The 13,432-nt window shown below is 41.9% G+C and overlaps 1 protein-coding gene across 5 annotated transcripts in view; it reads left to right on the plus strand.

Annotated features, from left to right (window-relative positions):
• KIAA0825 (KIAA0825 ortholog) overlaps positions 1-13,432 on the plus strand; it is a 473,150-nt gene that overhangs the window by 75,885 nt on the left and 383,833 nt on the right. For all 5 annotated transcript variants that reach the window (XM_088444682.1, XM_088444683.1, XM_088444681.1 and 2 more), the window contains one exon: positions 10,998-11,174. In XM_088444682.1, the coding sequence (XP_088300808.1) occupies positions 10,998-11,174 (177 nt within the window). The remainder of the gene's footprint in view (positions 1-10,997; positions 11,175-13,432) is intronic.

Raw genomic sequence — 13,432 nt, forward strand, 5'->3', positions numbered from 1 at the left:
CCATATGTTAGACCCATTTTTTTTCTCTCCTTCGCTCTGCACACATCTCTAATATATTTAGTGTATATTGTGTGGCAAGATCAGGGTAAGGGTGTCATCTCCTGAGGTAAACAATTGCACTTGGCATGCAGTAGCCAAGCATGAGTACACCAGACCAAGGCAGCTAGTTTTATTAGCAACACAAAAATAAACAAAACACAAAAGTTAATCCTGGCCTGTCTGGCTCGAACTAAACCAAAAGATTCCCTCATTGTAAGAGACCTAATGTCCCTCTCACAATACAAAAGTCTTTATCAAATCACTTACATTCATTAATTACAGTGTCTCCCAACAGGCCTCTGACCTGTTCCCCAGGCGGTGAAGGACTGACTACAGAAACTGACACACCGTGTATAAGCCGTTCAGAGGTGGTCTGACAATCAAGTCTGCTAATATGCTTCTGTCTACTAGATAGAAGCTAAAAACCTGGTACACACTGTATATATCACCCCTTGACAACCTTTCGAGTGTATTTGTAAAAAAAAAATATATATATACATACAAACTTTGTTGCTCGGCACTCTGAATGATGTAGTACAGCAGGGTGCCCTCCTAAATGAGAATATGCAGTGTATTCCTATAGTGTGGCATGGCAGCCACACAAGATAAGGTAAGATCTTTTCATCAGGACTATTACAGAAAAAAATTTTTGTTTCTGTAATAGTCTTGATGAAAAGATCTTAGGACCTACTGTATTACTCTGGTCAATGTTCAGATGGGAAACCTTGGATCCTGGCATTCATGTGGATGTTACATTGACACGGACCACCTACATAAACATTGTTGCAGACCAAGTACATCTCTTTGTGGCAGCAATATTCCCTGACAGCAGTGACCTCTTTCAGCAGGATAATGTGCCCTGCCACACTGCAAAAAAATGTTCAAGAATGGTTTGAGGAACATGACAAAGAGTACAAGGTGTGCCTCCAAACTCCCCAGATCTCAATCCAATTGAAAAACCTTTTTTTTGCTTGCTTGGTGCTTACTGTATGTTGCAGGTAGAGTATTTAATACTATTTATGAAGTGGAGTTCAGGTAAAACTGGATTGATTATATGAACAGAGAAGCCGTTATAAATATAAAGAAAAGAAAAACTGAGACATTGGCCTTGCAAACATGTTGTGTGGAAGCCAGGTAAAGCATGCCATTAATTGATGTGAGTGATTAATGATTATATGAACATACAAGCAGTTATAACTATAAATAAAAGAAAAACAGAGATGTGGGCCTGGCAAACATGTAGTGTGGAAGCCAGGTAAAGCATTTATTTTCATTGATTAATGATTATACAAACAGAGAAGCAGTTACAACTATAAAGAAAAGAAAAACAGAGAAATGGGCCTTGCAAATCAGAAGACCATCAACAATGCCCTAGTAAAGTACAGCCCAGTAAAGTACAATGAAAATAAAAGTGGTGCACAATGGAATTGTCCTTGGGCCCTACCTCCCAGCCTTATGTTGTATATTAAAAGGACATGCACAGTTTTACAAAACAAGCACTTCAGCGACAGGGACTGGTACTTTTATGGCTGAAGTGCTTGGTTTGTGTGGGCCCCCACAAAACAACTACCAATGGGCTTAAAGCTGCTAACAGTATTGTTAATCATCTCTAAAGTTGTATGGTGTCATCCTCATCACTGTTATCATCATCACACTATATTAGCTTATCCCCACTAGAATCCACCATTACAGAAGTCTGTGGGCCTGATTCATCAGGGATTGCAACTGCAACAGTGTACGCAGAACGGTAGATGGTGCGTACTGCGCATGCACCTTAGTGCACATGCGTGAGTTAGCATTGTGATCACACTGCGATCATTCACACAGAAAGAAAGCCATCACAGAGTAAGTAACGGGAGGTCAGCATTTGGGGGTGGTGACGTGGGAGTGGTCGGTGAAGCACAGGCGCGCCTCTCCGTCTGAACGCCGTTGAATGGGCATGCATAAATTAGCTGCTGCAACAGCATATGCAGCTTGAGTACTCACTGCGTACAATGAGGTTAGTAATTTCTGAGTAAGGTCAGGGCTGCTGTAATTCTGCGTTAGGGGCCGATGTTGCCGATGTATATGCAGGACTGCAAGGTATTACAGATGTGAGATAACGGTAGTGGGCGTCTCTCTGCTGGCTGTACGATGGCTTTGCGATTGCATACATTACAATATTTTTGCAGTAGACCTCCGTACGTAATTGCAGCTTGGATCGCAATGGCGATCTGTAGTGAATCAGGCCCCCTGTACCTTGTTGTAATTGGTGGCAAAGGCCTTCCTCGTAAAATTTGTAGATCGTTTTTATGAACATCAGTTTTTCCACATTTTGAGGAAGTGGCCTCCTACACCGATCACTCACAAGGTTCCTGGCTTTGCTAAAAACTATTTCTGGGTACACACTGGAGGGTGGGCAGCTTAAGTAAAGCAAAGCTAGATTGTACAAGGGGCTCCAAATTTCTTTTTTCCCCAGTATTCAAAGGGACTGTGTGACATGAGTATTTGTACATTGTCATTAAAATAATGCTCCACCATTTTATTGATGCAGAGTGTATCAGATTGAGTCACAGTAGAGGTGTGAATAATTTTGGGTAACTCTTTTAAGCCTGACCAGATGTCATAATGTTGTTTCATTCTGGTGCTCTGAGTTTACTTATCCTCGTCACCAGTGGGTCATTTGGAGAAGCTCAATTTGTTTCTGACAGCAGTTTGTAGGAGAAACTGAGCAGGAGATGTCAATGTGTCATTTGTTACTTAAGCTGACAACTTTCTCGCAAAATTTAAACCTATGATCAAGCATGGTTGCCAAAATATAGTGCTTCAATTGCAAGATGTTGACAACACTTTGGTCTTGGCTAAGTGAATAGATTTGTTTCATCTCCACCTTAAGTTTCTCTAGTTGCTTTTCCAGTAGTTTAACTAAAGGAATCACCTGACTCAGATTGGCAGTGTCTGAACTCATTTCATTAGTCACTATTTCAAATGGTTTTAGTATCTTGCATAAAACGGAAAGTATTCTCCACTGTGCTGGAGTAAGGTACATTCCCCATCCTCTCCCTATGTCATGGCTTGTAGTGTAGGCTTGGATGTCTTTTTGCTGTTCCTCCAGTCGCTGAAACATATAAAGGGTGGAACTGTACCTGGTTACTACCTCTTGCTTCAGTTAGTGGAATAGCAAATTGAACTGTTCTTGCAGCTGCTGTAATCGTGTACATGCAGTTACTGAATGCTGAAAATGCCCAGAAATTTTATGGGCCACAGACAGCATCTCCTGCACACACCTGTCATTTGTTAAAACATTCTGAACCTTCAAATTTGTTGTGTGTTCAAATTCACCTAGTTGTAATGCTCGTGTTCGGCAGCAGCCCTAGCACGCAAAGATTCTTCTGGGGAATCCTGGATAGGGGAGGAGACAGTTTGCCTTCACAAATAGGATGTAGGAGGACTACCTGTGATTATTAATGAGATTGATGATGGAGGTGTTGCCAGTGGAGATTGCATGCTGCTGGCAGTTTATGCAGGACTGCTTGTTACTATTTTTTATAGGATTTTTTAGACTTTTACTGCTACTCATCCTCACATTTGCAGAGGGTGCAGAAATGGTGGAAGGAGGATTTTCTAGGATTACAGTGTCTGAAATGTCAGATTCACACATAGTACTCGTGGACACCCTTAGCGTCTCCTCAGGGATTTGTGACGTTTATAAACACAGTTTATTCTTCAACCTTAGTGGGGGATTTTTTTCACTTATTTGCTTTTATTTAAAAGCCTTAACAGACTTAGAGCAAGAAGGTTTTGCATGTGAGGTTACAGAAGATGCCTGATTGTGTTTGGCACCGGCCTCCGCAATAGGCATTCTAGTGCATGAAACAGCAGTAGCAGGACCATGCATGCTGGCAATTTACATTTTTTTGGCAGTAAATTTTCCCATTATTGTTAGAGGGGATAATTTTTTCTTTAACATTGTGAAATATTGTTTAGATTGCAGGTGCCCTTTCTTAAACCTTCTTTCCCCTTGACAACCTTTAGTAGATGTTGAAGCTATATCTTGACTGACAACAGCCGCAGCACTATTAGTGGGTCGCTGCTCCTGCTCTTATCCATGATTGGTTTTAAATTTGACACCAGACAAGAAATATATACACTTGAGTATTGTTTTGGGGTGTAGTTTAAGGGTGAGACACCACCACACACACACCATCTGTTACACTGTAAGGAAAACATACTAACACTATGCAAATTGTTTTGCACTGATGGCTTTGCTTTTGTTACACAAAAATAACTGCCAATTGTTTTCACTCAGTTGGAAGAATAGCTCTTTGTAAAAATTGTTTTGGGGATGCAGATTAAGGTTGGGAAACCACCGCACACACAATCACTTACACTGGAAGGATAACACACTATGCATTTTTTTGCACTAATTGGTTTGTCTTTAGCACAAAAAATACCACTGTCAATTGTTTGCACGGACTTGGAAGAATAGGTATTTTTCAGAATTGCTTTGGGGTACAGATTAAGGGTGGGACAATGCACACAGAAGTAATTTACACTGTGTCACTCGTCTGAAATGAACACACACTTCATGAAACACACAATAGAATTTTTAAATTCAAATTAGAAAAGTCTGCAGGTTTTTTTGTTTTAAACAGGAAATAAAATGTTTTTGGGTTTTTTTGCAATTGTTTTTATATATAACTGGGGGGAAAAAAACCTTCAAAACAAAGCGGTCTTCTTCACACAGTACTGTAGAGTATTTTTTGGACAGATAAATAATACATATACTGCAGAAAATAATGGTGCAGGTTCACTTTAAGAAACAAAAAACAATCAACAGCAAAACAGACAGTAGCTAGCCTGTTTGTTTGCACTGCAGTGTGCAGTGTTTGTGACAAACACACATAAACTGACAAGTGACAATGATGTCCAATTAGTAGAGGACACCTACCGACTTCTAATACCTTCTAAGCTACAGGAGGGAGCAGTAAAGAAACCACAAGGTTGCCTCCAGTTTTTACCATATCCGGGATAGGACTTCCGTTTTTAAAATGGATGTAAATAAAGTTGTTTGAAGTTTTTAAGTATAAAAGGAGGACCTAATACCAATACCAGCTACCTTGAAAAAGTGCTTCAGCACGAAACGCGTTGGTCAGCGTCAAGCGGGAACCAGAAGTTCGGAAACGCCGGACCGGAAGTGTATGCCCGAGTGCAAGGAGACCAGCCGAGAGTAGTTTGAACACCAGAAGGTAGGGGTTGGGGATAGTTAGCTAGCTCCCAACAGATGTCCATCTCCATCAGGCATAGAATTGGAATCCTGCATAAACTAGCACACCGGAACCGCATATATTCAAAAGACTATAAACATTGAGGCTTGTTTTCATTTATTTTATGGCATTGCATTTCATTATTTATATACATTAAAACTTTTTTTACATACACATTTTAGTTTAATAGCGCTCTGTTTATCATTTTATAAGTGACAATGATGACTGCAGTCACACTTCCAAGACACCTACTCCTGTCTCCATATCTATTTATTAAACGCCTAAACCTAACTCCTCCTAACAATGCTTATGACACCCTAATGATGCCCTGATGGTGTGCTAGAGCATTTTTATTTTTTCAACACAGCGCTTCAGCCCACAGTCCTGCACCCTCTTCCTCCGCTCTCCTGTATGAAATGGTGTCCGATCACAAATGAGCAGGGGCGGATCCAGGAAAAATAACAGGGCGGGCACTGTGATTTTGAGGGATCATGGTTGCGGGGTTTAGCCAGGTGGGGGTAGATTGAGTCGGATGTGGCCTCACGCGTCTGTGAGTACATAGGGAGCGATTCAGTTAAGCTCGCTGTTGATAGCACCAGGAAGGACTTCCCAGAGCTATTCGATTCAACGCGCTTAGGCCAACTAAAGGATTTCTTCTTGCACCCTCGCGGCCGGCACTTTAGTCGGATAATGCCGATTATCACGACTAAACACCCAGGTTAAGTTGCGAGAAACGGCATTCTCCAACTTAAGTTGTTTTAGTCGGATTAAATAGAGAGGTGATTTGAATAGTTCTGGGACCAACTTCCCGGCGCTATTCCGTGTTTAATTGAATTGCCCCCCATATTGTCCGCCTAAAGTTGTTGTGCCAAATGTTATAGCAAATTAACATCAGACTATTTAGCTCACGGATTGACGTTAGTAAGTAGAAGTGCTGGTATGTAAATTTAAAGTAGATGGCCGGGGGTCTGGGGACCGGCTGATACTGTGTACAAGGACAAGTTATTCTCCATCCTGCAGAGCAAATAGGAAAATCTGACCAAACAGCCAAGGGAAGTAAAGGGTAAACAGTGCAGAGCCACCTGAGCTGAGATATACTATTCCCATTGTAGAATAAGCAGTAAAAGTTTATTAAATTAAGAATGTCACTCCTGTAATAGTGCATCTTTAAGAACATACAGAATTGTAGTATATACATTACTTTGCTAGGCAATTACTTAATATACAGTACATTGTAGTGACCTCCATACAATGCAGAGAACATTTTAGTGACCGCAATATCATACAGAGCGCATAGTAGATTACGCCATACAAAACAACCCATCCTAGTCACTCTTATGCAGTAAGTAAATGACGGATATATAATAGGGGGGATTTCCAAATGCTGGATTTCACCATAAACCATGAGTTCTCAATGCCAAAACTCAAGTACCACCAACTGGTCATGTTTTGTGGATGTCTTTAATCATGTACAGGAGAGTTCTATTTGGCTGGGTCAGTAATTATTCCACATGCTTCCAAAGACACAAATTCTCAAAACATGACCTGGTGGGGGTATTTGCACTGCGGTAAAGAGAAACACTGCAATAAAGCATTAACTAAAAAAGTAGAACCACCATATAATCAGAAAATAAAATGCACATAAACTGAACAATGCCTATAAAAGTCATGTCCTTCGGATATCAGGCAAATCTACACCATTAGCGCAAGGTCTCGGCATAACAATTCATATAAATATGGTGATGGCCGCATTGCGATGTGCCATGATAAACTGCAGTATAATTCAAAGCCAAAACAAAAAAGATCCCATAATCTCTACTGTCATCCTCCCCTCTCCTCCTTTAGTCATTCCACCTCACCTCTCCTCCTTAGTCAATCCATCTCACCTCCTTAGTCATTGCACCTTACCTCTGCTCTTTTTTCCATTGCACCTCACCTCTCCTTTAATCTTTTTACCTCACCTCTGCTCCTTTAGTCTTTCTACCTCACCTCCTTAAGACTCTCAGGGAAAAATTTACTAAGGATCATGTTTGGTCGAGATTGCAATCTCGTGCGAGTTTAGCATGTTTTTCCGACTCGCAAATTTACTAAGGGCAAACACGTGTGAACTTGCAGGAAAGAGACATTAAAACTCGCATGAGTTTACAAAACACAACCAAATACAGCATCGGCCAAGTACTTTCTATAGGAAACCATACAACACGCAATTTTACCAAGAATCAAGTTTTGAAACTTTAATGAGAAATGGCCAAAATCTCAACAAAATAGTCTTTTCAAATAGACTACCTCCTGAGGTGAGTATTTGCGTGAGTTTGGATGTTTTTGCATGTATTCACAGGTGTTTCAAGTTGCAATTAGTGGGAAAACGATGATACCTATGAAAGTAGCCAAATGAGCTGCATTGAGTTGTGTGAAGCAAAAATGGCAGAATATACTATTGATATTCATTGCATGTGGCTGGGACTTATGAAACTCTATCACCAGGCTGGAAGGACCCAGAAGCAAGAAACTGAGCAGAAAATGAGGTAATACAGGTATCACAAAGGCTGCTCAGGCCACATTTTTTTGAAGGTGTTTGACCCTGAATGCATTGGCTGATGGCGAAGTCAAACCGATGTTCTGGATGAACTGTAACAACATATTCCACTTGTATGACCAAGTCAAACTGGACCTAGACCCTGACACAGTACGTTCCCACTCTGTCTAAGGCCTGCATAAGCTTCTGGCTGTGTTTCACTTTCTGGCTGCTGGTAATTTTTAGTCTGTGACCTATGACGTTCTCGTGATATCCCAGTCAACATTCTCACGATACCGACAATAACTCTGGTAATGGTGGCATGTCAGCCACTAATAAATACCTGCATCTGCTTCCCTAGCCAGGAGTTACAGTGGCATGCTGTTAGGGTAGATTTTTTTTTTTTAGCATTGCGGCCATGCCTAATGTCTTGGGTGATATGGCATTCTTGCACCGGGTCAAGATGCTGGCAGCCTCTCATCCAAATAGCACGTGGTGGGATTTCATGACCTCCTGCACAAGGACCATGTTCTCCACAGAAAAATTCATATTGCGCCCCATCTTGGTCTTGCCCCTCTTCCTGGGTGCCTCATCACTACTGCCTGTACTGCTCAATAGGGCATCTTGAGAGGCATTCTCCTCACTCTCCCTGCCTCTCCTCTGCCCTGGACATATTACTGTTCCCCTCCCTATACAAGCGAAACACACAGGAAAAAAAAGACAAACTAAGACCTCCTCTCATACTATCCACACACAAAAAAATCCACTGACCGCACAAAAGAAAAAAACAATCAAGAAAGACAGAAAAATTAGACAAAAAGATAGACAATAAATAAGCACAAAACAATTTCCACATACCAAGCAGCAATCTATTCCAGTAGCCAAAAACTCTCCTACACCACTAAACATACTCCTCACGCCCTCGGCAACATCCAACCAACAAAACCCTCAAAGGTCAGGCTGTTGTGTTTTTATATGCTTAGGCAGTGTGTACATGATGTGACTGCTTCAATCAGAACATGTTTCTAGGATAATGCATGCATTCTCGTATGTGTTTTATAAACCCATCCATTCTCCTGTGTGTTTTATAAACACATCCATTCACGCACATGTTTTGCCTAAAACTCACATGACAAAGCACGTTTGCATTCACCATCGAAAACCACGATTTAGCAAAACTCACTTCTTTGTAAATTTGCAAGTTTGGTCTGTGAAAACTCGCGTGTGTTTGTGGGAACCTGTTTGAGTTTAATCTCGCCCAAACATGCTGACGCTGACTCAGGGGCGGATTGGAAATTTAAAGTGACATTGGAAAATTTCCTAAAGTGGCCCTACAGTATGTAGGTTTTTTAGCATTGGAGATTGGGACTTGCATGCTCCTAAGTAAAAGGGGCTGTGGCCTTGTGACAACCTTGCATAAAAGGCCATGTTTGTGAGTCACATCCTACATTTTCGGCATGCTGAGGGTATTTCCAGCGCTTCAGGAACTGCTGGGCATGCCCCCAGTCCCTCTCTCCAGTGAATAGTCATAGAGTGCATGTACACGGCATCTATTCACAGCTTGCTCTGCTGAGCAGAGCTGTGAGTGAAAGGGGGCCTCCCAATCCCCCACCGAGGTGAAAGCTTTGTCTCACAAGACAAGGATGGCTTCATCTCTCGATGCTAAGATATCCTCCACAAGCTGCTTTACTTGCTATGACAGGCGCCAGTGGGCTGCTTGTCATACAAGTGCGTCACAACTTGCAGATTCTAGACCAAATGAGCCCAGGGAGAAAAGTCCCGTTGGTATTCACCTTACAAAAACACTGTATAGATTTTTTTTTTGTATGTGCTAAATAAAAATACACCTTACCTATATGGTAGTTTCTCTGCAATGAGGAGCCTCTGCTGAAATTGATCCTCCCTGGGTAGACAGTGTTTTCAAATGGTATTTGATATTCATTTAGGAGGTTACATGGTCTGGAAGATGCCTCTATTTGTGTAGAAATATATTCAATGTCATCATCATACAACAGAGCTTCAACCAGACTCATGCTTCCTGTGTCACCTCCATCTACCTGGGTCTCCAGCCTCATACCCCTCTGTTTCTCCGGAGCACCATCCCCCTGCTTCTCGGCAACTGCATCCCCCTGCATCTCCCCAAGTCCGTCCACCATGTGACTCTCAAACGTCTCCACACCGTGTCTCTCCAGCCTCACCCACTGCGTCCTTCCAATACCATCATCCTGCCCTGTCTCCCTCCAATGCCACTATCCTACCCTGTCTCCCTCCAGTGCCACCATCCTGCTCTGTCTCCCTCCAGCGCCACCATCCTGCTCTCATGCCATTTCCCTCCAGTGCAACAATCCTTACCTCATGTCCTATTTCCCTCCACTCCTTACCTTCTCTCTTCTGGCCTGACAAGTTGCTCCATATGGCTCCTCATCCCTTCAGCTTCTCGTTGGTTCCCACCACAAGAGGAGAAGAGGAAGGTAGGGCAGGCTGACAGATTGTAGCACCTCCTGCATCTTCTAGAAGTGTGTCCGGACTGCACTATTGCAGCTGCTGTTACTGACTGAGCTGAGCTCTGTCAGCGGCAGCGCATGTTCTAGTTAATGTGGCCTGGGGCCTCTTTGACTGGCGATCAATCAGAGGTTGCGGACTGGTGCCAGTGCAGCAGTTGCAATATAAAATTATGGGAGTTAGGGCATGTGCCTGGGTACCCCACCCCTGCATCCGCCTATACAAGTGAGGGACTTTTATATGCAATCCAAAAAATGCAATATCCGATACCGGGAAGATTATGTTTTTGGATACAAAATTGGCGAGAAGAATCACTTGGAACCCCTAAGTCCGGGGGTGCTTGGTTTTCAGGAAACCGAACACGCACATCTCTACTTTCAGAAGCACTTTACTTAAGTAGTACAGACTTTATAAATGTCTGGATCTGTAGATTTGTGACCAGAGCAGCCTCCCGTCCGCGGCACCACTGAGGGTGTGCTGTGGGGGCTCAGGGTTCCACGGCATACAGTACTGGAGCCACTAATATAACCTCTAAAAGCAAATTACCCTCTTAGAATTTGTGCTGTTTAATTTAGCTTTGTGTAAAGTTTCACTTACAGTATGCAGACTACAGTATTGTCTCTAAACAGTAATTTATTAAAAAAAACGTTTTTTACTCATCTCTGTGTTATGCTTTACTGTTTATTTTATTTTAGCCATGAATACTGAGGATCATCAAAGGAAAGGTAGTGATGCACCCTTACAGCTGGATCAAGTGAAATCCTTGTCCAAATTCATCAAGCTTTTTTTATGGCTTGAAGAAGAGGTAGAGAATGCAACTTCTGAAATCCTGTTCCTTTCCTGTTATCCGGAAATAAAGGGAAATGTACAAGGTAAGGTATATAAGTAGTATCTAAAATGATTGTTATTGGGAGAGTAAATATAAGTTTTCAACAGCTTTATACTCTGGGCCTGATTCAGAGATGGACGTTCATCCTAGGATAAATGCACATCTCCAATGTTTAGGGGACTGCATCTGCACAGGATTGACAGTCTGCTGCTTTTGGGGGGGGGCGTGCCTGGTTGCCATTCCCGGAAACAGAGATGTGTCGCCTCCATTTTCCGGGAGGGACGAGGCCAGGGTCTGTGTCGGCAGACGCAGAATCCTGGCCTCTTGCGTGACCAGGCACCGGCCAGGCTGCGGGGAGCTTCAGCCATCGTCAGTCGCAGTGCTTGGAGATCGCAACTGCAGGAAGTGTCTGACATCTCCTTCTGCATTTGCATCTGAGATGGATGGATTTGCACAGCCCCTTGTGTACAGCTGTGTAAATCCGTCCATTTCTGAAAAGGCCCTCTGTTTTTAAATTTGACAAATTTAACACAATATTAATCATAATATTAACTACATCACAAAGGTCATCTTAAAAACTTGGGGATATATGAAAAAAGTAAAGAATAGTCAATGTTTGTATATTGAGTAAAACTATATATAGCAATTAAATCTGTTTTATAGTACCTAGGGCTTAAAGTGATCTCAGAGAGGCGATGGAACCCCTCTCCACCGCTGCACCCCTGACTTAAGGCAGAGCTACTCTGCGATGGTAGATAAAAAATGTGCGCTGTCAGAAAAGCTGTACTGTACAACACGCTGGAAACACAAATTAGAGAAGTGGTAGACACACACACTCGCACACACGCACTGTTGTGTATAGGAAAATTGAAAGTGAATAGCCAGAGGTCTGGGGACCACTTAGACCCCAGAGGCTTTAGGGACTGTGATAGTGTAAAATACTTTTTCATTTGGTATACCATTTATATCACTTATATGGTTTCTTCGGAATTGTTGCCTTAATGAAGATTACTCTTCCCCAGCCTTTTCCTTCCAATTCTGCCAAGGGTGAATAGTCTAGCCTCATCCTCCCTGTGTCTTTCCAGCCTCATCCCCCTGAGACACAATTGTTAACTATTTTCTACTTAATTGGTCACCCCAGCCACTGATCCAGCGGTTTTGCCCCACCCCTCCCCACCCCCATTGTACTCCACCATTTATTTATTTATTTGATTGATGTAGGCATAGCCATTTGAGTAGATTTCATTGTGCTTGAGTCTGCTTTGTCTACTGGTCTATGACTCATTTGGCTACAAGCAGAGTCCATGCAGGTCCGTATCCATCCTACTCAAACTGCAGCTCCCCCCTGTTCTGGCCAACTTTAAATCATGATAGTACCTTTGTAGGAATAGTAAATCCTATTCACAACCAGAAACTTTTAGCAGTTATAGAAGAGTCTCTTTTACCATTACTTTTCCTAATCCGCTCCTCTGAGTTTCCTTGTAGTTTTCTGTTTGGGTTTATGCACTATTATAGAGACTGCATTTAAAGATGCATTAAATATATTGCAGATGTGCTGCTGTTTTCCATACAATATTGATCACAGTAGGCACAGTACTTATTCTTCGGGGAACCAAGTGAAGTATAGTATGGTCACCCCATTCCAGTAACACTATTCAACTTCATCTAAATATTGAATTTTTTAATCCAGGGACATCCAAACCTTTTTCTTGTAGTGCCATATGAAAAAAATTACTGAACAGAGGGCCACAAAATATTGACTCCAGTTTGCCTCCCCGCAGTTAGGTAAGGGTTCTTTGCTGATAAAATATTATTCTAAGAAACACTAAAACTTATACAAATATCTTGAAATAAAATTATATAATTTTTTTTTTAAGGATATATATTTTTTTGTTTAAATTTTCAGCAGAACAGAGTCATCATTACAGAGGGGGAGAAACAAAAAAATATATACATTGAGAAATAGATGCAAATACAGATATATGCAAAAGACATCCTCTGATGACAAAGATAATAGTAAATATGTAAAGTACTAAGAATAAAACAAATAAAGCATGTTTAGGTAGAGAAGAATGCTAATGTAGAAGAGGAAACAAAGGGGTGAGGATGGTAAGGGGGTGTCGCCAGAGATGAAAAACACTAGGTATTAAAAGGGGAGTGGGGGCAGAGCTCTATCCAGTTGTAAAGGTGTGCACCAAGTTAGGTCCATAGAGGCTGAGTACAATTAGAATAAGAGATCCGAAAGGTTCTGGGTAGCAGCACCAATAGAGGAAGATTGGCTGAAGGCAAACCAAGGACTCC

The sequence above is a fragment of the Taudactylus pleione genome, unplaced genomic scaffold (genome assembly GCF_031769625.1).
Source record: "Taudactylus pleione unplaced genomic scaffold, aTauple2 ptg000370l, whole genome shotgun sequence".
Taxonomy (NCBI): Eukaryota; Metazoa; Chordata; class Amphibia; order Anura; family Myobatrachidae; genus Taudactylus; species Taudactylus pleione.